Source organism: Pezoporus wallicus, unplaced genomic scaffold (assembly GCF_028554395.1).
Source record: "Pezoporus wallicus isolate ANWC-B61680 ecotype Strahan unplaced genomic scaffold, APGP_CSIRO_Pwel_v1 contig_1583, whole genome shotgun sequence".
Taxonomy (NCBI): Eukaryota; Metazoa; Chordata; class Aves; order Psittaciformes; family Psittacidae; genus Pezoporus; species Pezoporus wallicus.
The window spans coordinates 2,059,363-2,083,831 of record NW_026637266.1 but is presented as its reverse complement, the minus strand read 5'-3'; the positions used below and the strand labels follow the sequence as shown (position 1 = coordinate 2,083,831).

The window sequence follows — 24,469 nt, the reverse complement described above, 5'->3', positions numbered from 1 at the left end:
TAGTGCTTGATCATTTCTCTCTGGAAAGTCATAAATTATAAATTATAAGTTACGTAGGTAGTCTGAGCAGTATACCCACTCTTTTTTTGTCTGTTATTGGCAATGAGCCCAAAGCACGAGGGAGAACAAAGTTAAAACTGTGTGATAGTCAAGGCTGATATCTTAGGCTACTGTAAATCATTTCCTTCTGGTTCTGCATCTCCCAGGGTATTTCTTACTGTAAGGACTGTCTTTCATGAGCAGACACAATTGAATCCATGCTGCACCAGATTATTTGCTGCTTTTGTCCTAAAGACAGTTCTGGTCACTTTTCAGGCTGACTTATGGCTGTTTCTTGCATGTTAAAATTCTTGCATAGGCCAAGAAGTCCTAGCTTTCAGTCTGGGCTCATGAAAAGGAAAACTGTAAAGTTTGTAAATATTTTCAGGTAATACACAAAAGAGTTGGCCTGCTTGATTCAAATCAGTTTACATTAGAACTGTGGTCAAGAATGTGTCTTCATGGAGATCTCCTCCATTAATGTTGCCGTTTCCTTTTGTTAAAAGTTATACCTGAAAGCATGAGGTTAAGTTTGGTTTCAGCTCACGTTTTTGTGTTTTTTGATTCTTAACAATTTTTTTTTATACTGTATGACATATGTGGCTTTTTTTTCCTGGTTTGTTTTCTTCATATTTTCTTTTAGTTGTAGATAGTAGTCTGGGGATTTGATTTTTACCTCTTTTTTTTTATAAAGAATCTGTCATCAGCCTTTAATACTGTTGAACAGAAGGTTTTTATGCATTTCTTTTCTTTCCATGACGAACACAGTGCATTGTTGGCTTTGCGTGTTGCCAAGTTATGTGTATTTTGTTGCCATATAAGTAGTATTCCATTGGTAATTTCCACTCAGGCTAAGTGTCTTGCTTATGTCTCGGCTCTGGTCTCTTGACTCTGACAGCAAAGTGTGTGTGCGTGTATCATGGAGATGATAATGATTTTGGTGACAATGTATTGGTGATGCATAGAACGGTTTTCTTGTGTTCAAGTGTTTGGTTTCCTGAGGAAAGGAGACAGCCTCGGACATTTGCTGCATGATGTAAAACTGGACATGAAGAGCTGTAGTGCTATCTGCAAAACACATGCCATAAAGCTACTGGAGTTGTACTGGACTCAGTATATTATTAGAACAGTAGGACCTTACAAGGATTATGTGGGTAACACTGTTACAGAAGTATGACTAAGCCAGGCTCCTTAGGAAACTTAGCCCTGCTTTTCACCAAACTTAGCTGGTTTGTTGTGAAGCTTCCCCAAAGGCTTTTTGCACACTAGAGCAGTGACTGCTGAGAGCTTACTGGCTGGAACCTGGAGCAGATAACAAGGATGCTAATGTGTTCTGGAGGCATTCTGTTCAGTGCTGACAATCTGATTGCATAAAATAGTTTGTCAGTCATTAATTCAAGAGGTTCCTAAAACTTTCTCCCTTTTTCAGAGTCGGAGGCCATATGCGTGTTTTTCTGCTCAGTCTGTGAAAGCAGATTTCACTCGCATGAGGAACTCTTCCCAGTTACACCCTGCTGCCTGCCTGCAAATGGGGATCAATGCAGTGTAGTTTTCAGTCCTGTCTACAAAGAAATTCCTTAAGCTTATGTTTTCCAGCAGTTGGTATCTTTTTTGTTGCTGGCATAACAGAGAGGTGCAGGATGTGCAAGGCTGGGATTAGTGCAGGCAGTTTTGCACTATTTTTTGAAGTTGGCTGTGCTGTCATCACATCTTTTACTGCATTCAGTGATTGTGTTACAAGTGAGGCCAAGTAGACTTACTCCCTAATGTTAAAAATTTGGGGGTTATCGTTCTGATCCCCTTGATGCAAAATACCTTTGGTACAGAAATTGGTAGCATAGACAGTTAGGAATCTGTTTAAAAGACATGCAGAAGGGAAATTTTACTGAGCTTTGAAGGGTAAAATATTGTTTATGGAGGAAAATAAATTCTTTACACTGTAATGAAATACAGGAAACTTCAACACAAATGCTAGTCACAGTTTTAAAAGAAGTATTAAGTATGTGTGGAAAAGAAATACTGTAAAGGCAAATTAATTTGGAAGGCCTGATGCAGAAAAAAAACATTTGGAAGCTTTTGAGTTTGTATTTCCACAGAACAGTGTTTATCTGTGCAGAAGGTAATTTGATACTACAGTGTCTGATAGTTTTGATTACTTTCTTTCTCTTTCAGGTAGGTTTACTAAGAGGAAAGTGGAGTACCAAGATTGATTTAGCTGATTGAATTGCTGGATTTTCTTGATGCCTCAGAGTTTTCTTATTAGAATGGGACTGACAGAGATTGTTACCTAGCATATGACAGAGGTAGTATTTACTCACTAAATACTACTTTTAAATATACCAGATATAAACTTGGTGGAAAAGCAGGATTGAGTAGCTGCAGGGAAAAAAGTAATGATTGAAAGTTTTGAGGATAATTTGGACTTGGATTCTTCTATTCCATTTTGCAAGAAGTATACATGTTACAGTAGCATCACTAATGCTAATGCAGAATAAGATCATGCATGCCGTTAAGTACAAGTATCTTTTACATACATCATAGTGTGATTTAGAGACTTGCAATTGTGTGGTATTTGTGGTTAACTTTCTTAGCCTCAGTGAGGGTGAAAGAAGAGAGGAAGGATAAATTTGTGGTTTAAGTATGAAATTGGAAAATAGGAGATCTGTTTCTGATTTGATGACAGATGATTTGTTTTGTGGGAAAATCCTTTTCTGTTCCTTAATTTCTGCTTATGTAAATGGGAGAGTTACAAAAAGTATTGCCTGATTCTGCTGAATAGGGGACTTAATTCATTAATATTTGTAATGTGTTTTAAGACCAGAGGGAGGAAGTTAACATCAAAAAAATTGGACTTGGAAGAAGTTATTTAATGCCTCTCTCAAAAGTTAAATGGCAGTAGATTGCCCTCACAGAAACATGTTTTACTGGTGTGATTATGTCCAATTCATAGGTACCTGTAATGATGAAGGTAAATTTATAGTTGTTTCTGGGGGATTTCTGTCATATCTGCCATATTTTATCATCTACCATCTCTACTATTATCTGCCAGCCTGGCATATCTGCCACTTGTATCTTTTCAGCTCTTTTTTTCCTTAATATTGCCTGTCCAGTTGATGCCAGGGAGTATTCCAGAAAGTGGTTTTTTTTTCTGTTGTCTTTTTCCCCACACGAATGGTTGTAGCCACAAAATGTATATTATAAACCTGTATTTAGCCCTGCAGGTCAAGTTTTAAATACTAAGACCACTGGGTACAGTCTACCGCAAGTGAAGTAAAGTATTACTGTTAAAGAGGAACAGATCCCATGCATACACAAAAGGTTTATTTCACTGGAGAAAACAAGTAAGCTTCATTTCAACAGAACTGGGTGTCCTGTTCTTTTCGTGCTTTTTTTAGTTGATGATACTTTTATCAACAGTTACATATGTTACTCATGATATTGGTTCTTTAATGGAGTTTAGCACTGCTCTGTATTGTTCTTTTGGAAAAATAAGAGTACTGTGCCAAGTGGTATGTTGAACCGAGCAGTATGGGGATGGAGAAGAGTAAATAAGCATAGTGGAAAGGGTCACTATGTTTGCATGAAATAAGCAACTTTTCAGGCAGAATTTACTTTCCTACCCGCAATTGCTGCGTGCTTTTTGACTTTCATACACAAGGGCACAGCATTTTCAAAATACTATGTCTTCCTCTGTGTTTCTGCTTCACTGTTGCTAATTTGCAGCTAAAAACCTGACTGTCGTGTCACGCTCAACCTGCTGTTTCACCAGTGTCTTTGAAAAAGTTTTCTTGGATGCTTGTTTTTTTTGCCCATGCTCCACTCCATGCTCTGCTTGGGAGCTGGGTACATGGTAGTCATTCATCCAAGTGCTTGATGCACAGCTGCTAGACTTTTATTACTAATGTCTTGCTGAACATCAGCTCAGCCCATGATGTGGCTTCAAAATGTGCCAGGTTCTCATACTGCTTCACAAAACATAAGGCACAAAAGTGCTTCTAGTAATGTTTCCAACAACTTCTCCATCTCTGTCTTCTATGTGTTACCTTGATGCATACCCCCACAACACTGGGGTATGGAAGACAGTTTTATACACATTTAACTTGTCAAGAGATCTGGTTCTTTGCCAGCTTACTCAGTAATCCTTCTAGTGTCCTGAGTATGAGAAACTACCTCATTTAGAAAACACTACTGGCATTGATAAATGTTGTTAAAATAACTGATTTCAGAAATGACTGGATGTTCAATCCCATAGATGAGCATGGAAGTGCAATACATGATCTTTCAATGGCTGGTTAACTGTTTTTTTCAGGCTGAATGTTCCAAAACAAATTGTAAAGGCAGAAGTTTAACCAAGAGCAGACAATCATAATTGGGGTAGGCACCACATCTAACCAGTGCACTAATATTAATGTACAAGAGTGCCAAACAGGCTGCTGAGGAAATCCTAAATACTGAGTGCAGCCTGGAGAGATTAAACAATCTTGCTATCATTTATAAGTGTAGATGTTTTAAAGGAGCAGTTTATGCTTTAAAGTTGCTGTGTGCGTAAGTACCACTGTGCAGCTTTGTGAAAGGGATTGATTTTATGACATGTCCTTTTGGACATCAGAGGGAGAGTGTCAGGTTGCCCTAGACCTTAATTCACAGTGATGTTCAAATGTTGCTTTTGGCACCTGTCCTGAACTTGGCAGTGGTATAATTTTTTCCTGCAAGCTGGGGAGATGCAGGCAGGTGCTGTTATCAGAAAGAAACCCCTGTGGTTATCACAAATAGTATTTCTCCCCTTTTGCCCATAAAATCTTGACAGCATTCTGCATGGTCTGTTATCCCACATCACACTTACCAATAGGAAAAAAGTGATTAATCAGTCAGGAGCTGGAAATTGGCTCTGTATTTCAGCAGGAATCTAACCTGAGCCAGGTGCTCTCCTGTCTTTCCCAAATGCCACTTCGTGGTTGTCTTCACCGTTTGGCTATCAGCTTCTCATGTGAATGAAGGGAGTCAGGTTTGGTCCTTGGTGCAAACCTCTGAGGGGGCTTGCTTGTTATCTAAGCATAGGTAACGAGTACCTTGCAGAATCAGCACCTTGTAGCTCTTAACAGTTGTTTTTTCTCTCTGTCTGAAAAGTGCTTGGTTGAGGCTGTGGACAGAAAGCTTGGGGAATTCATGGTTCTGAAAAGGTGACAAAAAGAGGGGAAGGAGTATTGAAAGGGTCTTTCTGCTGTAGAAAGTGGTAAAACCACTCTGGGAAAGGCTGTGATTTTTCAAAAGCCTGCTGGCACTATTTGTAGTTCCCTTTGAGTTGTGTTACTTGAATTATCTGTGAAGCATTTTGAAGGTGGAAGATGCTCTGTACAGAACTACCAGCTCAAATCTAAAGCCTGAAGTTGCGTTTGGCATCCAGATGCTCCCTCCCAAAGGCATTGGCTTTGTGTTACAGCACAACCCAGAAGATCTTTGTTTTCTGCTTCGAAGCTGCAGCTAGACCCTTGTAAGTACAGCTGGTGAGCTTTAGCCTTGATACAGGCACAAATCAAATGCAGTGCTCGTCCAAGTTGTGGCCCCATCTGTCTGTAATCAGAGGGATCTCAAAGCAGTTCTGACACTAAATTGGTGACAGGATGTTATTAGAAGTGTCCCTCAGTAAGTCCTGAGAGCTGTAGTTCATAGAAATAAAACAAAGGTAACTGCTGTATGTTTGCATGTTGAGTACAGATGTGGTTGTCACTATTGGCAGCAGCGTGAGGATTTCGTTACACATTGCGTGTAGGTCATGTTTAAACTTGTTGATTCTTTGTTCTGGACAGAGGCTTGGGACACCTTTTGTCACGCATCTGAGAGCTATTAATAGGAGTGTTTGAGCCAGAAAAAACACAACATACACCTTGTCATTATTTCGAAAAGCTTTTTTCTGGGGGAAGTTCGGTTGGCACAGGAAAGTCAGATCTTAATGCTCTTGGCTTTGGTTGTGGACTGCTCGCAGAGAGCAGTGGGTGGCCGCCCTACTTGATGAGAAGTCGCAGCTCGAAGTGCTTATAAGAACAAAGCCCACCCATCTTCGTGTCTTCAGACCGCAGGTCTGCTTCCCCGGCCAGTGTCGGCAGGAGCGGGAGCTCATCCCCACCACCTCCTGCCCCGGCAGCTCACCCGCGCCGCTGGGTGCCCCTCAGCGGGAAGGCGGGAGGCTCGACCGCGGGCGCCTCTGCTGGGGGCGGCCGGTGCTGCCGCTCCCTGTGCGGCGCCTCCTCAGCCCGGCAGCGCGGCGGGCGGGCAGAGGGACGGGAGCTCGCCGCCGCCGCCGCTTCGGAGCTGTGGCAGCGCAGCCGGACCCCACGGCCCGCCTTGAGGGCGGCGGTGGGGAGCGCCTCCGCTACCGGCCATGGAGCTCTCTCTGCGGCTGCTCCTGGCATCCTGCCTCTCCCTGGGGGTGGCTGGCGAGTTTGACAGGAGGTAGGCGCCGGCTTCCGCGGGCGCTGCTCGGGGCTGGACGCGCGCTTGGTGCTGCTTCGGGCAGGTTGGAGCCCCGCGGGGCGAGCGGAGGGAGCCCGGGATCACCCCCGGCGGGGCGAGGGGCGCCGTCGGTAGTAACGGCACGCGGGCTCCTGACCGCCGGGGAGTGAAATGGCGGCGGGGGGCTCGTTACAGGTCCCGGGACCCCAGTCCCCCCTCCCGGCCCAGGAGCGGTGCCCGCGGCCGGCTGGCTGAGGGGGCCCAGCCGCACGGCCAAACCGCCCCCGGCCAAGGTGGAGGCGCGGGTCCGGCGGGACCTGGAGCCGCTCCCGGGGCTCCCCGATGGGCTGTTTCGGCCCCGCGCCCTCCGGCCGGTCCTCCCCGCGCGTTACTCGGCAGCTCAAGTACGGGCTGAGGTACGGAGCGTTTATTACTCCGGTGGGGTGGCGTCCTGCAAGGATTAAAACCGAAGTACTTTGCGTGCTGTGAAAATAAAATCAGTTTATTGACGCCTCGAGGCACTGAAACAGAATACGGTGAAGATCACAACTCAAGTTTTAACATGAAGCGAGGTGAAAATGGATGCTCGGAGAGCGGGTGCCTCATGGGTCGTGCCGAGCGTGTCAGGTGTAGGGAGCGGCTGCGAGGCGGGCCGGGGAGCGAGCGGGAGAACCCCGCATGGTGCTGCGGGGAGCTGGCGCGGCGGTTCTGTGTGCGGACAGATCGGGCAGCGAGATCCCCCCTCAAGGATTCATTCCCTTTGGGCTTCGTTCAAAGGCAGTGGGTTTCAGCTTGTCGTTAAAAAACATTAACGATTTATGGCAATACTTTGTAATTGCTTGGGACCGTGGAGTCATTTCCTTGGAACAAGGGAAGACTCGGCTCTTCTGTTGTATTTAATTTCTGTTCAACAGTTCAGGAAACTTTTTGTTTTGCTTTTTTTTTCCCTTTAATGTTTCAGTGAGAAAAGTTGGCCGTGTGTTGCAAAATAAGCCAGTGCTGAAACTTTCTGATGATGGTTTATTCCAGTTTACAAATCCTTTCAGACTTCTGGAATTATTCAATACCAGCCTGGAAGCGGCAGCAGTGAGCACACTGCAGAGCACGTCGGTGATTTCAGGCTTTTTCTCTCTTTTGCCTATCGTCGTTTACATTTTCTACACTAAACTATTAACAATAGAAATATCATATGCTCAGCTTAAAGCAGTTTCTATTTTGTTTTTGTTTTTTTTTTAACTTTTATATGTCTCTATGCAGGAGAGGTTTTTGCTGCTGTTTGTCTTTTGTTTTTTTTTTTTTAAATCTAAAATAATTTTAGCTACTTTGAAAATGTTTCACTAGACTTTTGAACTGTCTCGCTCAGGTGGCCCAGGCAAATAGTCTCCTCCACAGGACTGTGTCGGTTTGGGAGTAGAATTGACTGCTGCTGGGGCTGGGCCCGGTTGTCCTGGGGACAATGCCAACGTGAGTATCACTGTTGCTGGGGCTTTTAGTCACTTGTAGAGAAGGCTTGTACACATCCCATCACCTCTTTCACGTGTTCACATACATCCTTGCAACACAGGGCTTAGGCTTTTCACGTCTGAGCCTGACTGACTTAGAAGGATGTTGTCATGTTAAAATTCTGTCTATGATTAACAGCAGTACTGAAAATCATTGTGTTTGAGTAAGGTAAACTTTAGCTGGGGCAATGAGAATTTGGGGATTTCTGTTTGGTTTCCGCTTCATTTCGTGCTCTGGTCTAGTAGCCTGACGTAACACTACACTGTGTCATGTTACAAGCACTGCAGGGCAAGAATACTTGTGTCCAAGAAGGAAACCAAGCTGTTGATATTTCACTGAGAAAGTCCATGGAAATGTTTCAGTTAGTATTAAGTTCAAGCATTCTTTCAGTAACCCTAAATTAAGGGAATAAATCCAACTGACAGCATCCTTTTACTGGGTCACACGTGAAGAGAAACATCTCTGAGATTCTCACATCTGTCTAGAACCCTTGATATGATTGCAGCATAACTAAGGAGATAAGTCTTCATCATTAACTATATCTTCAAAAGGTGTTCTGTGGTGGCAGCTAGCACTGTGTGGAACTTAAAGTTGTTAGGAGTGTCATAGAGAGCTCAGCTTGTTAAAATTATAGCCTTTGATATGGGAACACTTGCTCATGTGTTTAACAGTGCACATATGAGTGATATCCCCTAAATTTTTGCAGGAGTGAACCTATAAATACTGTTCTTTTTTATTTTATTGAGATGCAAATGTCTGAAAAGTAGATAATTTTCTGACAAGTCGTTTTTTAAATAAACCAGGTATTAAATACTGTCATTGCTTAATCTGCAGGGCAGTGACTGCAGGTGCCAAATATTAGGCAAAAGATAGAAATAGCATTGGCAATTCAACTGTGGACTCTCAGCAAAGGTTTTGTTCAAATCTGTAAACAGCAAGACTGGCTTTTTTCTTCCCAAGTGTGTTAAAAGCCTACAATGTTTAATAGGTATATCAGATGACTGCTAAAAAAAGCTATGTAAATAAAGTACTTCTGGAACATAACATACCTGATACTGTTTTTTGATGCAGAGTTCTCAGGTTGGTATCTCTCAGGCCATACCATGAATCGCTTTGATTTTTAGGGCTCTGATTGGTACCAAGTAGTTGGTTCCTTGGGCTGAATGATTATAGAGAAAGAAGGAGAATGTGAAGTAGGTTTATTGAGGCTGCTCCAGAGCTGATAGCATATATGTCCATCTTTTGTAATGCAGTTTTATTTGAAAATCATTGAGCATTTAAATGTTTGAGGCTACAAAAGCTTAATTGGCAAGTATCAAAAATTCACATTGTTTAAAAACAAGACCAAATCCTCAAAACATTAAAAGAGTCTCCCTGTGGCCCTTTTGTTACACAAGTCGTTGCCTGTGTTGTGACCATAAATTGCAGCTGGAAGTCAATTTCTCGCTATTACCAAGTCTGATTTGAGGTTGCATTTTTTATGATCTTGGGAGACAGCAACAGCAAAAGTGATGCAAGCAAAAGATTCATAATTAAAAGTTGAAAACAAGACAAGTAATACTACACAAAAAGTATATTTTATTCTTTGAATTTTGTCAATGGGGTCATTTCTAGTGCAAACTTTTTTAGGTATCATAAATGCTCTTTTTGTTTTTTAAGGTTAAAGCTGGGTGAATTCTCACCTCCTTCCACTGCATTTTAGTCCATTATTCACAGATTTGCTTTCTATGCACATTTCGAAGAATTGCAGAGACGGATTTTACATGGTCATCTCCAGTAGCTAAGACCAGACTTTCAAAAGAATATGGTTATCACTTAGGTGTCTGAATGCATTTTTTTCCTATCTTTTTTTTCCCATAATGGGTGCTGATCATTTTTGAATCACTAGCTCAGAAGAGTCTCAGATATTTGGGCAAAGACTTTATCAAAAACTTAGAAGCTCCTTCTAGTTTTCAGATGGCAGCCAAACTTGTCAAAATAAAGCAAGAAAATCTTCCCCAGTTGTGGGTGGTGAGAATTCCAGTCATATCACAGAGCGGGAGATTACACTAAATGAAAGTGAATCTCTTTAGTGCTTGAAATGAATCTTTCTAGTGCTTCCAGCCAAACAGAAAACCTGTAGTCAACTCTCCACCTTGGGAATGTGGCATTCAGTATAAAAGATTAACCTGGCACAGAACACAGCATTCCTGGCCTCAAAGGAAAACTCGAGTGCTTTTACAAAGGGCCAAGTACACAATTAGTTCTCCCATTTTCTCTATGGAGAAAGGCATACCTCCTAGTCCTGTCCCTGAATTGGTGACATAAATACACGTCAGACTTTCTTTACTAAATGTATCTTTTCTTTGCCATTTCTAGAGTAAACTGTACTTGCACAATGAAAACGTATAAAGTCAGGTCTAAATATTAGTGATGAGACTCAGTTTACAAGTGAGTCTAAAAGAGAAGCTGTAAATACTCAAGCAATAATGCTGAGCTCTTCATTAGTAAGCTTGAACTGCTTTTCTCAAACTAGTTTGAGCCATCCTTGGTATGCCTCCAAGTGCTACAGCACCTTTGGACTCTCACCTGCTTACTCAAGCATAATTTACTATGTAGGCACTAATTACCTCTGAATTTATCTTTCTGACAACAAATGTAAGGTAAGAGCCATGCTGGAGCCAGAGTGTAGCAAGAACACAGGCTCTGGTACGTGATAGGTTTGTCCCAGTTTAGAACCACAATGAGCCATGGGGTGGTGATTGTTAACATACCTGAATACAGACTCTGCTGTCCAGCTGAGCTGCTCCACTAAACATGTGTGGGCATGCCTTCTGCCCACCTTTATTGAGAAAAAGGTGTGTTAGTTTAAACCAACTGTGAGATTTAAGGTAAAATGTGACAGACGTTTAAGCCTGTATATGTCAGCTCTTCACAGGGTAGCAGTGTGGCACAGCTGACGTGGTAACTCATTAAACATTGGTAACTCATTGCTCCTCATCCTCCATCCATAATCCATCCATACAGTTGCAAATGGAAAATGAACCGTGTTATCTAAACTTGCTTTTGTGAAATGTGGAGCAATTCCTTCTGTGTCAGTTTGACTGACAAAGGAGTGCACATAGACCATAATCATGCTTACTGCTGCTTGGTAACGCAAGTCAGCATAACTCAGCTATCTTTTCACTCTTATAAACATGTAGGAAGAAGTTGAGATCAGGCTTCTCCTTTAATTTATGCTCTTCCTTTAAAACATTCTCTGTGTCCTGTTGATAAATTACACCAAGACCTGTACATGTAAGGAAGTGCATATAGGTCTGATCTGTCTGTAAACTGTCAGCGTCAGCTGTAACATCTCAGCTAGTACAAATATTCTCTCTTCTGCGAGATGAAATTGACTTCCCAAATGCCCTTTCCAGTTCCAGCAAATGCACTTAGGTGTCCTTCCAACTGAAATAATCAAGAACTTTGAAGGAGGTTGGATGAGGTGGTTTTTTTAATTCTTTATTTCTTGCATGTTATGAACACCAAAGTGGGATCCAAGTTTTAGACAACTAGATCCACTTTGATTTAAAAATAGGCATATTCTCAAAGGGGCTGAACAAACCTAACTCAAATTCATTGGCATTTCTTAGTCCCTGTAAATTGAAAATCCATCCACACTTGTTTAATGGCCGAATCTAGATTTAGAACTGTGGATATATCTCATCACTAATGTAACAAAGTAGCTTTTCTGAGGTTTTGATCTGGTGTGTAAACCAGGTTTATTGGTTAAACCCTGAGTGTAAAAAGTCTAATTTGGAAGTAGCAGAAATGTTAATAGCAACAACTCTTAGTTTATGTAAAGTACCCTGCTCATCAGTAGAGCTGATCCTTTACATTGGTGGACTCACAGTATCAGTCCTTTAAAGTTAGATATTCAATATCCCAGTTGAAATCAATCCAAAATCGCATGTTGTAGTCCAGATTCTGGGATTTACTTGCACCTTAATAAGTGGTAGTGGGAATAATACGTGTGGGTGAGAGTAATCACACAAAAGCCTGCTTCTGTGAAAAATGTTATGTTGATAAAGTAGAGACATATGTAAAAATAGGGCTGTTGACTTCTGTTTTTTATGTGCTATTGTTGTGCACACAGCAAGACTATAACCCAGAGCAGAAGTGAGGGTAGAAAATTTCTTCTGGATTTCTTCTTTCTGAGTAGGGGGTTTTGACTTCTTGTGACAGAACGTTTTTTGGTAAGAGCAGAATATCAACGGTACAATTTTAATTCATAATTCCTTTTGCATTGTAAGGCAACTGCATCTGCGTACTGCGTAACCCGGTACCCAGTCAATGGATTTTAAAGCATACAGGGAAACCCAAATTGGGGCCTGCATCATTGCACACATCTTGCATAAATACACATTTCTGTGTGCCAGCAGAAAAAAAAAAATTGCCTTAGGGAGTGCATTCAACCATTTTTATCTTTTTTTTTTTTTTCTTTAAATATGTTATTCAGCATTAATTGTCGTGATTTGAAATATCTGCACTTCCTGCAGTGGTAGGGCTGGATGAGAAATGTCAACTGCAGAACAGAAAACAGTTGTGTCCATTCCTGTGTTCTAGCTACCATAGTCTAGGAGACCTGCTGAAGCCTGTCATGTCCTCCCCCCTAATGAGATGTCTTTTACAGCATTCCACTGTCAGGGATGGCTGTTTTCTGGAGTGTTTCTCAAGGAAAGGATAATCTGGGCCTTGCTGTCCAAGTGTCTCTGCTTGGTCAGAGGTGTGCCAAGCAGTAGGGAAGCCCTTGGGACCACTGCTGACCTACCCTCACTGGTAATCCAGTGTACAGAAATGAGCTGTGAATATATACCCACATAGTGAGCTCTGGAACTTTGTTAGCCTATCAGAACACTAACAGAAGGGATAAGAGATACACCCATTTCATGCAGAGACTTATGTGAGAAGTAGTGTGATGCTTTTCATTCTTCAGCATGAAAGTGGAAGTCCTTCCTTTAGTTTCCAACAGACCATGCTAGGGGTTATCTGAAAAATGGGGCTTTGTGGACATTTTTCTGCTAATCCATCTTGGTTTCCTGAAAGGTGTTCTTAGAACTAATGGTCCACCTGTCTTGCTTTTAGCTGGCTTACAAATATCTCTGTAGTTCTCTCAAAAACTATAAAAATGGTTTCCACATGTGTTTGTCTTTCATATACGAAATACACCTGCTTTGCACTTGGCTGCATGTCTGTTTTTAATTGATTTGTATGCTAGTTATATGTTGTCAAGGTACAAAGATGTAGGTGCCTTTTGCTTCAAAATTTTAGCTGCAGTTTAACAGCCAAGAACTGTAGAAAGAGATAGTAGTTTAATGTAGATTTAAAAGGTCAAGCAAAATTTTTTGCAGAAAAGCAATATAAACCATCTTGAATTCTCATTCTGTGTTACAGTTTGGACAACTCCTTTGCTAGAGGTGATGACAAAAAGGGTTCCTTTTGCTGTTTTCACGTATGTACAAAATACAAGGTTGGATCTGCAGTGGTTTTAAACGAATGCAGGTCTACTGTCAGATCCTCAGTTAGCAGAGGGTACTTTGAGGTTTTGTCTGGTGGATAGAAAGTTCAACCAACAGAAGATGCTTAATGGGAATGAAATCCCACTGAACATGGATTTTACAAGTAGTGATGTTACTTGATTACTTATTTCAATATTGAATTCTCATTAAACAATAGCAAAGTCAATAAAGTCTGTCTTGAGAGGGAATTGTGAAGATGAGTGCGCTCTTATCAGAGCATCCATCTGTTGTAACTCAATCTGGTTATCCCCCTGTACTGAAGTTTGACCTAGGGGAGCCAAACCAGAGTAGGTCAGCTAAGTAGTTTCCTGGCAGTTTAAACGATGACAATTGGCTTAAAAGCCCAAGGATAGAGCATTCAAGAAGGTATACAGTAAAATAGCCTATTAGTAAAAGTGGAAATCAAGCCGTCAGGTTACGGCTCCTCTTGGCAGTGCATCATTAAAAAGTGTAAATTGAAGGGTGTCAGGTTAACATTTAGATTTAGGTGAACCTAGTGGGAAGCACGTGATTTCAGGAAGTTTGTAATAGGACTTACAAGAGGGACAGGGGAGCTTGTACAAGCTGATAAAGCAAATGCAGGCATAACCAAATGCTTTGCTGGGAACTGTGCATGCTGCTGCCTTCTTACAACACTTGTGAAGAAACTTACAGTGTCTATGCTGCTGCTCCTCTCCTAGTGAGCTTAAAGACTATATATCTGTACTGTGCAGAGCTGTTTACAGAGATGCAAGGTGGTGGGAGGGGGAGGAAGAGGTGGCTGTGCTCTCACTGATGCCTAGGAAAAGATTTTGGCCAATGTTGATGGGAATTTACCCATATAAATCATCCCATACATCAATGGGAGGAGAGGCCATGAGCTGCTTAGGACTTCTGTTTCTTGCACGTAACAATGCTTTCAGTGGAAATGGCAATTCTGTATAGTCCAAGATGCACAAAGATAAACCATTATTTTGTCAATAAGGAGCAATGAAAACACTGGCTATCACAAAACCAGGAGGCTGGCTCAGTAGCAGAAACCTCCTTAAAGTCAGTAAGATTTTGTTACCGAATAAGTTTTTGTTACTGAATTTGTGGTTTAAGAATGCAGTCTGTATTAATGCATCATGTTGCCAGTGTTTAATTAATATTGATATACCGCATGTCTGCTTCTTTATAAAATTACCAATATTTTTGTGCATCACTGGTACTTTTCAAAGAAAAGATATTTTATACAAAATTGCAATACTGCTATGCAAGAAAATGAGGTTTTGCTATTTTTATTCAGTTTTTCTTTGTTTTCTTTCTTTTTTTCAGTTTACAGCTTTATGCTTTTAAAGCAGTTATGACTTTACTACGTTAAAGATACAGTATCCTTTTTCACTTCCCTACTGCATCTCTCCTGCACTGCATACGTAGAATAATAGTTTTACAGTCCATTTTTTTCCAAAGAAATCTCAGCCGTAACATGATTTGACTGTTCCCAGCTGTAGTGTATTTGTATTTGATGCTTCTCTCAAAGCCCTGCAACAACCTGGGAAGCCTCTCTCCCCTATAGCAAATGCTAATGTACTTCTGGTTAAAACTTATTTAAACCAATATAAGTTGCAAGCATAGCAAACTGCTAAGTGTTGGTTACATACTACTTAAATTACAAAGAGATACTGTTGATTAAGTTCCAGCCTTTTATAATAAGGCTGTATAGCGTAATGAGCTATGCTGCTAACATTAATTTTATTGGCATATAAATTGATTAAAAATAAGCCCAAAACATAAATCCATGTTTCAATCTTATTTAACTTTTGTAGCGTATCCAGTTTCATATGGTAATAACAGCTGAAGAGGTCTCTAAGCATTAGTTATAATTTAGGTGACTTTCACAATTTAAACATTATAAAAATGGCCAGTAAATTTATATGCCAGCATGTTTATTGGTTGCAGATGTTCAGACACTTATAAATGGGTGTAATTTTAATTACTCTCAAGTTAGCATCCAGATGCTAACCCTTTATGTTTGCTGTGTGGAGATGCAGCACTAATATATACCTGTATTTACATTAAAGGATACTGTCTCTTTAAGAAAAGCATTTATGTTTGGTTGATGGAAACATTGAACCTAAGCCATGAAACATGAGAATTTTTACAACTATGTACCAAATGAAACATGACAAAGTGTAACTCCATAGTTGATTGAATAAGAATAGCATCACGTCATTATGTTTAATTTCTCTTCTGTATCAGAATGTGTTTGTTAAATCTCACGATGAAATACTGATGTAAGGTATTTCCATTTTTAAATGTGTATCAGAATTTTCTTTATTTCAGAAAAGCTCTGAATGTTGAATGTGTGTAAGTCTCCAGGAATGTAACAAGTTGATAAAAACCCCAGCCAAGTCCATCCTCCTTCCAGAATAATAATAAAAAAAAAAAAGCTGGAATTTCTTTTTTTGGATATTTGTTTTGCAGCGTTCTACGTCTTAAGGCAGAGAATAGCCAGCCTAAGGTGCCAGCCCAAAGGTTAGCTGAACATATTTCTTCAAATAATTTTGGCAAGATTGTGACTTGGAGTTATGGCCTCTAAGTCGTAAGTTTACATGAGAACTATAATATGTGACAAGAAGATGTAGATGTTCTTTTGTTCTTTCTCTTTTTTTTTTTCTTCCTTTTTTAAACATTTGATTTGGGGAATATGAGATGGGGGAAGGAAATCAACAGGACTGTTTTATCCCAGTCACCTATCCAGTTAGATACTTTCTAATTTGCACTTTCCCCTTTTCACTCTCTTCCTTTTTTCTTTATTTTATCATCAAGTCCCAGGCAATATTTTTTCCTTCCTGAAAACTGTTTATACTCCCATCATCGTATTTACAACCTGTCACACTTAGGGGACCCAATATGCTTTCATAGTATTGGATCATATGCAGTGGGAGGCCAGTTTGAGATGACTGAAGCACTTATTGCCCCCCACTGTCTTTTTTGCACCTCCGCTGCAGGCTGTCATTTCCACAACAGGGAAACTTTACAGCCCCTGCTCTACAGCAGTGTACCAACTGGCATGTTAAAGCAAAATGAAATCAGCACTAGCTTACATTGGTACCCAGGGCTGTGGTTTGCTGCTGCTTAGGAATTGTCTTATGTCTTGTTTACATACCCCTGTGGTGGGAGTACCAGTCTTCAGAAAGGGAGCAAAGCAATCAGCTGTTCAACTGTCCCTGAAAGTCAGCTTTGTTATTATGATATGGAAGTTACTCTGCTGAAGCCAGTGGGTGTTATATTCTAATAAACAAAAGAGCAGTAGTGCCCAGTTTGTCTTCTACCACCACACAGAGACATTCATGCCAGGCTGCTTCTACCTGTTGGAATTCAGTAGACACACAGAAAGATGTGGGTAACAAACATGCATTTGAGATGATAGAGTACCATTCTTTAAGCAAATATCATGAAGCATTTGAAATGCAAACATTAAAAGGTTGGCGAAGCATGAAATACTACTTGCTTTTCTAATTTTGCATTCTGTTAGATCGAATTTTCACTGATTTTTAAAGAGTATTTAAGTGCATAAGCGTAAGATTAACTTTCACTGGCTTCATTAAGACCTATTGATTTCAGTGTTACCCATGCTTAAGTTATGCATGCTTTCAAGTGCTGTTCTGAATAGCAAGGCATTCATGAACCATGGTCTGTGCAGTTTAGAAACACATTTGGCAGCAGTCATAGACAAGCAAAGAATTCACTGCACTGAATAGCCCACACTGACTGCAGTTTGTCCTGTTAAAGTGCTGTTACCAGAATCGTGTGCAAACTGAGTTAACTGATTTACCCAGTCAAAGTTATGCATGAAAAACTGAGAGCCACTTATTTAACAGATCTGTACCTTTTAGATGGAAGCTCAGGCATGCATTTTAGCAACATTTGTTATCATGAATGTTACAAATAAGTAGAAGTAATTTATGAAGAAAGATACAGGCAATAGATACTGCCATTTTATCTGATAATATTATCGGTCTCTAGTTACAGAAGTTGGTTAAGGACATTTACTGTCTTTCAGAAAATGGAGTAAAGAATGTTTTGCATATGAAATTATCTGAAAATTAATACTCTGTTGCCCTAGTCAGGCTTATGAAGCTCTACAGAGATGTGTGCTGTGACTGCTGGTACATTTATTTGGGAAGCAAAGTTATTTTTTTCAAAAGTAATTCTGTAACGTGTGTTATGGGTATGACATGGTTTTACCACCTACCGATAACTGTGGTAGGTTAAGCTTCATGCATTCTCCTGTGTTTGTATGTAGTTGAACAAAAAGAAATATGTAACTCTGAAAGAGCTGCAATGATTTATTTTACAGATTAGCTCATACCTTTGGGATTGTAGATCAAAATCACTGTGAATAAGGCAGATTTACTTTCCTGAGTATGTTTATGCAATTGCATAATTTGCAAAGAATGGCAAAAATTAAATAGAGACAGATACGAGCTGAAGGGAGCTGTGGAATAGAAGTATAGAACTGGAGGCTGTGGTCTGTTAGCACTACAGGAAAAAGGAACCCAGTTTCAGGTGAAAGAGGAAGCGCAGAGGAAAGCTTGTTTCACCAACATGCAAGTCTTGTTATAAAGTTGGCACTGGGGGAATGTAAGTAGTGAGTTTAAGATTGGAAGTCTGTTCTGCATTCAGCAGTGTAAGAGGATCCAGTAAATGTTTGTGAAGCTGAATAGTATGTAATCATCTCTGAGCTAACGCATAAATTACTTTCTGTGTTTGGGCAAACTGAATTTTAAAGAGCTGGGATTTAGTGTCAGAGTAAGTAAGGGACTATATGTTGCTTGGGAAGAGAGGGCAGAAGCAAGGCCATTCAGGCAGAGGGTCAGCATAATTTGTTTAAAATACAGGTACTCTTATGCATATTTTTAGACTTCAGCGGGGTGAAAATGGAAGTTCAGAGGCAGGTTGGACATCTGCACTCTGGAATTTTGAGGCAGTTTTGAGCAGAGAGATGCAGAAAAAGCAATTAGACTTTGAGGAAAGCTTCTGTTAATGAAGCCCTCTTGAGGGCATTGTGCAAGAGAGAAAATGCAAGGAATAAGAAATAAGCAATTGTAATGGAACTGTGTGCAGGGAGAAAATACAGGTGAAATTTAAAAACTCAGCATTATAGACCCAAAATGAATTGATTGAATGTGTTTTTCATTTGTTGTATTTGTGTAACAATTAAAAACTAATAATTCAGAAAGGTTGAGTCATTCTCAGACACCACCAGCAGCTAGCAGGGGCTAGGAAGACTGGTGGCTTCTGGCTTTTACGCAAGCATAATGTGTGCTAACAGCCAACATGTGTTTCACCAGAAGTTCTTTCTTCCTCTCTCCCACACTTGAAAAAAAAAAAAACAAAAACCCAACCCTAAACCAAACTGCCCATTCATGTTTCAATTCCTTGTGTATTTTTTACAGGCAATTTAGTTTGTCCTGAAGCTTAAGTGAGACTTAAAATGGGGTATTTATCTTATTTTGGAGGAAAAAGTCAACCTTAAAAAAAAAGAACTCTGTTAGAGTTATGGTCAAATAAAGGCTTTAGGATACCTGCTTGATTCCATTGAAGTTGGTGGGAACTGAGAGAGAGCAAGTCTTCATATCTGGCTCAAAAAAATAATTTTAAATAATCAAACTGAAATGCGTAATTATGAGACCAGAGTTTATTTGCTGATGTTTCTTGAATGAATTGGGTAACAAAACTAAACGGAAAGTTTAGTTGTAGTTTATTCTGTGGCCTAGATGAATAAGCAGCGGTTGACTAAAGATGAAAATAGTTGTGCTTAGGATTTCTTTCTGTTTATCTCAGTCTGCATTACTGTCTGATGGGAGTGCCAGTTTAAATGCTTTCAGGGAGAAATCCTTGGAGGAATGGTAGGTCTTTGTTGATACTGATTCAACAATAAATTAGCAATGCAGGTTTAATGGCACTTGTCTATACAAGTGTACTTTTAATTTTTTTTTTAAAGCAATTACTATTATAAAGAGCCGAATGGTTTTGCTTCTTTTTTGGTAAGCTTTTCAGACTCCTATCTTCTAGACTTCATTGCCCTAAGTGTGTAAGAAGGGTACTTTCTCATCCTGGTGTAACTCTCCACTGTCTACATTTCCTGGTTCTTTAAGTGAGTGTTACGTAGCAGACTCAAGTCCATGGATGTGGCTTATTTCAGTCATTGTAAATGCGGGTTGATTACAGGGAAGTGATGTTCCATTGGTTGTTGTGGTTGGTTCTAGGGAAATATTTAAATTGTCAAGATGCAGAGGATATTACTTGACAGACTTTTTTCCCAACTACTTATGAGTCCAGTTGTGTTAAAGAAATGGATAAACTCCATGTGAGCAGAGCAACTAAAATACTGTATCTGGATTTTTGCAACAAAATAAGTAAAGTGGAAAATTGAAAGAAAAATACCCAGTCACATCAGCACACATAGTGTATGCTGAGACTCATACCAAACAGCTGAAATAACTGCCTGCTATTAAAAGAAATGCTGAAAGTTGGGCTCTACTTTATTTTTGTACCTGGATCTCATTGTTGACCATGTTCAAACTGAGTCCTTCAAGAGTCAGTGAGTATGCGTATCTCTGCTGCCGTGCAAGGGCAGCCTCCTGTCGAGATGGGGTTACTTGCAGGCAGCAGAGCCTTAGCCAGCCCACCTCTCTGGCCTGGTGGCTCTGGTAGAGGCCAGCAGGAAGGGCATATCAATGTTCCTGGTGGAACCACAGCCAGGTGTGCGGACTTGTCTGAATGCTTCTTAAGTCCCAAGCACCCTGCAAAGCCCTGTACAAGTTGATGGGAAGATACATAGTTTGGTGAGGGTGGCTTGGTTCCTGATTAGAAAAGCCTGTGGTGTTGGCAGAGCTACAGATGTTGCTAAGCTTACTGCAGATTGCTTGTCTCTTCTGTATGGAAATCCTTCAGTTGTAACACTGTATTGCGTTTCAGCAGCTGTGTATAAATAAGATGCCTAATGCTTAAGTAGCCAAAGTGCGCAGAATGTACTCTAATAAACAGGATTTCTTCAAGTATGGTGTTTGGCAGCAAGCATAGGTTTCTGAATGCCTGTTTAATGTGCCAAAAAAAAAAGGCATTTTGAGATTACTTTGGCTTTATGAATAGTGGTTGCCAATCATTAGGAAATTCTTCCTTGTGGCAGTGGAGATTCTTGAGCTGTAGACTGCTGAAGGGCTGAGATCTTCTTTAATGGAGACTTTTAAACAGAAAAGAGAGATCTGTTATGATTTAAGTGCATTTCTTCATTATCTTTTGAGACTAGGAGGTAAACTAGATGAGGATTTAGCCATCTACGTGTCATACATGACATTAAATATTGCACAGTCTGGAGCTATGTTGAGATGTATTGGACTAGATGATCGGTTGAAGATCCTGTAGAATGCTTGACTTAATAACATGGTCTATAGTACAAATTTTATATCTGTAGACAGTTGGTATACTGTTTGACAAATGCTAATATGTAGTTTTTGTTCTGATACAGTATCTGACTTACTTGGTTAACCAAAAGAATTAAGCAAAACATCAGATTCCCAGTACAAACCTATTTGACCTTCTGAATTAGTGGAACATTTTCATTTCTAAATGAAATGAAAGTCTTTATTTCATTACTGAATTCTATAGGTTTTTCATCTTCAAGTATGGGATTTTTTTCTCTCTGATCTGCTGCTAATTTACAATCTGTGCAATTGAGGGAGGGACCAAGATGTTGAAGTCAACTCTAAACTAAAATTGCCACAGGGTCAGCTACTGAATTGTAACACTTCACACCAAGTTGATCCCATGGTGCTACGTGTTTTTGGAAAGAGTAGTTATTACCTAACTGTATCCAGCTCCACAATATGTGTTTTCTCTAAAGCGCAGTTGAAATTTCATGGAAGCATTCAAAAACACATTGCAGTAATTTGTGTTTCTCTGTACTTGAGATCACATCTTTTTCTTTTCCCCCAGTGACTTCAAAGTTGTGAAGTTGGGTCTTCATAGTCTTAATTTTGCTGCCATCAATTCTAATTAGACTTGAGTCTGTGACGTGAGGAAGACATCAGTGATGATGAGCTCTTACACAAAGATCTTTGTTTTATTGTTTATAACTGTTGATTAAAAAAAGCAGTAATTGTTTCCAAGTACAATGTTCTAGAAGTTTTTCATGATGTGTCAGTTGCTCTTCAGTCAAATCTGTGTGTTACCCAAGGGGATACTTTTTGAAACATACATTTTACTAGTGTAAGCAGCCCCTTTCCCTAACCCTTAAACTGAGAGGTGTTTCTGAAACTGAATCCTGTTTCTTTACTTCTGGACAGTGTTTATTGGAGAAAAATAAATTTCTTGCATTAACTAGAAACATCCCCCTCTATCTTTTAAGATGTTCCCTTAAGATAGTTTTCAGAAAAAGACTGCACCATTGTGTTATGAAGATGCATCAAGAGCAGTGCTATAGATTTAAAACAAGGTTTTCTTTCCTCAGGGGATAAACCTGGCCATATATATATATATATATATATATATATATATATATATATCTGTAATGTTTAAATAAAGAAATGCCCTGATAATAAAGGGCACATGCAATCTGAAAACTGGAGCAAACGCCTATGCTAATAGATGCTTCCATGCATGTGTTTGTGGGAACTGCTGATTCTGGATGCTTTGAATTTTATGGAAAAGATTTTAGACCATCAGAGATGTGTTTGCATAGTTCTTCCACAACGAGAACTAATTTCTTCTTTGTGTTTTAATTTTGTTTAATTCAACCCTGTTGAACAACTTGGCTAGAATGCAAGCTACATTTTTGAGTGCCTTCTGGCAGTTTTCTGTTAAATGACATCCTTAATACATCCAGTTATATGATACAGCCTCTTGTCAGGTTAATTAATATTACAGCTGGATCTAGTTAGTTACTTTGCAAATTTCAAATGATACTCTTAGTTTAGAAAATGAACTTAAAGCCAGGGTAAATGGTAAGTCCTGATTACAGGGCATTCAAGTTATGCCACCCTCTGATTTCTGTCTAATTCATGTCCATCTTGCTTAAATAGTAAGCTCACCAGAATTTTGCATCTGTATTTTGTCATCTAGTGATAAACAACATTCTACAGCACAGTAAATGCTTTCATTTTCCAGTAAGATGAAACAGTACATTTAGCAATAGAAAGATATTTCTAATAAAAAAGACTTGGAAATGTTGTTTAAAATTTTCAGCTCTAAAATAGTTTCCGGAGTTATGCAGGATTCGTTGCACTCTGAAATTATTCCTGTTATCTAATCCTGCATCTATAAATACATTTTTACATGAATTGTATTTATTTAAAAGCAATGATTGTTTTATCATTAAAGTTTTAAAAGTTTGGTTTGAATTTTTGTGTTCTATTGGAAGAGATATCAAAAAATGGCTTCCTAATTATTATTTGTTGAAGTTCTGTATTTATGCTCCATTTGGGGAATTAGAAGTTGCCTGGCAAACTTGATTCTGGAAGCAGCAGAGACCATAACTTCACAGTCTGAGACTAGATCTCTACAGCAGGTTGGGTAATAGAGGCTTAAAATGTTCTGAGAAGTGACTTGGATGTGTGCCGTGATAAAGCAGCATATTACAGTCAGTGTTGCTTTCACTTTTACCCAGACCTTTTTGACTCCAAAAGAAAAAAGTCATTCCCATGCATGAATCCAAACACACAAAAGGGAGAAATTCAGGCAAAACTTGCTTAGTAAGGGGGTAAAGAGTGTTGCCTTGTAGTCATAGAAGAAAACGGTGAATCCTGGAATCTGTGCTACTACTGCCTGTCAGTGACTGAACTATGGCTTTGTTTGTATGTTGCCTGACATTGATACACACATTTTCTATATAGGTGGGGTATATTCCAGGTTTACCAAATTTAATGGCATGAGTCATAGTATATACATACAAGAGAGTGCAAGTGAAGGCACAGTGCCTGCTTGCTGATAAGATATTAAAAGGGTTTAATATCCCAGAAACAGCGCGATGTAGTATTGTACAAAATAGACTACTAGCAAGTATCTTGCTCTTCCCATGTGTATTGGGGTAGTGGTTATTTTTGAAAGAGCACCTGATGTTTGAACAGTGGTATTTAAAGATCATATAATGATGCTGAACGGAGGAACATAAATGGTATGATTCGTTAGGTCGTTGCCATTTGTTTCAAACTAAAGCACTGTCAGCCATGACTGGAGTGGACAAATAATGAGTCTTCCTCTGTTCACAGCTATATGCCAGCCAGGATGCAAACATGGTGATTGTGTTGGGCCAAACAAGTGTAAGTGCCACCCGGGATACACTGGAAAAACCTGCAACCAAGGTAAGAAAATGATGTCCAAGAAAGAGTTTTGAATATGTACTAATTATTTTAACAATATCAACAGGATGCTGTAAAAATTGCTGGAAGCTATGGTCTTGAACTAAACTCTTTGCTTTCCACTAAATGATAAGGAGGGAAAAGAACATGGTGATAAATGATTAAAGGAAGCCTTTTAGGCACTGTTGATCAAATATGCTTGCATGGTAGTGGTGGCAAAGTTGCCCTAGTAGATGTGCATGAAGTTTCTGAGGTGCCTGCTGACTGTGGTGTCCCAAATATACATCAGTTCAGGTGGCTATGGCCTATAGCTCTTATATTATCTAGTGAGACCTTTGAGCTGTGCCTGGGGTCAGGGTATGTGTTCTTGCTGTGTGCCAGTTCCATGTTAGGATGAGACCTGAAAGTGCAGTAATGGATGCAGAATTTGCTCTTTCCGGGGGGAAGTTCAAATTGCACATGGTAAGCATGACCTATGTTGTTATGTTGTACCTATTCTGTTCAGTCCATGGGCCATTTCTGTTCTAGAATAATAATTAGCAATAAGAGAAAGTAATGGTGTTGGCAGAGGAAATGTTGGAGTTTCCCTGCAGACATGTGAGGCTTTCTAAG

At 39.8% G+C, this 24,469-nt stretch overlaps 1 protein-coding gene across 3 annotated transcripts in view; it reads left to right on the top strand.

Moving 5' to 3' along the window:
* Positions 1-5,866: 5,866 nt before the first annotated feature.
* NPNT (nephronectin) overlaps positions 5,867-24,469 on the top strand; it is a 46,777-nt gene continuing 28,174 nt past the window's right edge. The window contains exons 1-4 of one of the 3 annotated variants that reach the window (XM_057404582.1): positions 5,867-6,489; positions 7,853-7,953; positions 15,978-16,028; positions 23,768-23,860. In XM_057404582.1, coding sequence (XP_057260565.1) covers positions 6,419-6,489; positions 7,853-7,953; positions 15,978-16,028; positions 23,768-23,860 — 316 coding nt within the window. In that variant the 5' untranslated portion in view covers positions 5,867-6,418. The remainder of the gene's footprint in view (positions 6,490-7,852; positions 7,954-15,977; positions 16,029-23,767; positions 23,861-24,469) is intronic. The other 2 variants (XM_057404583.1, XM_057404584.1) reach the window with 2 other exon arrangements.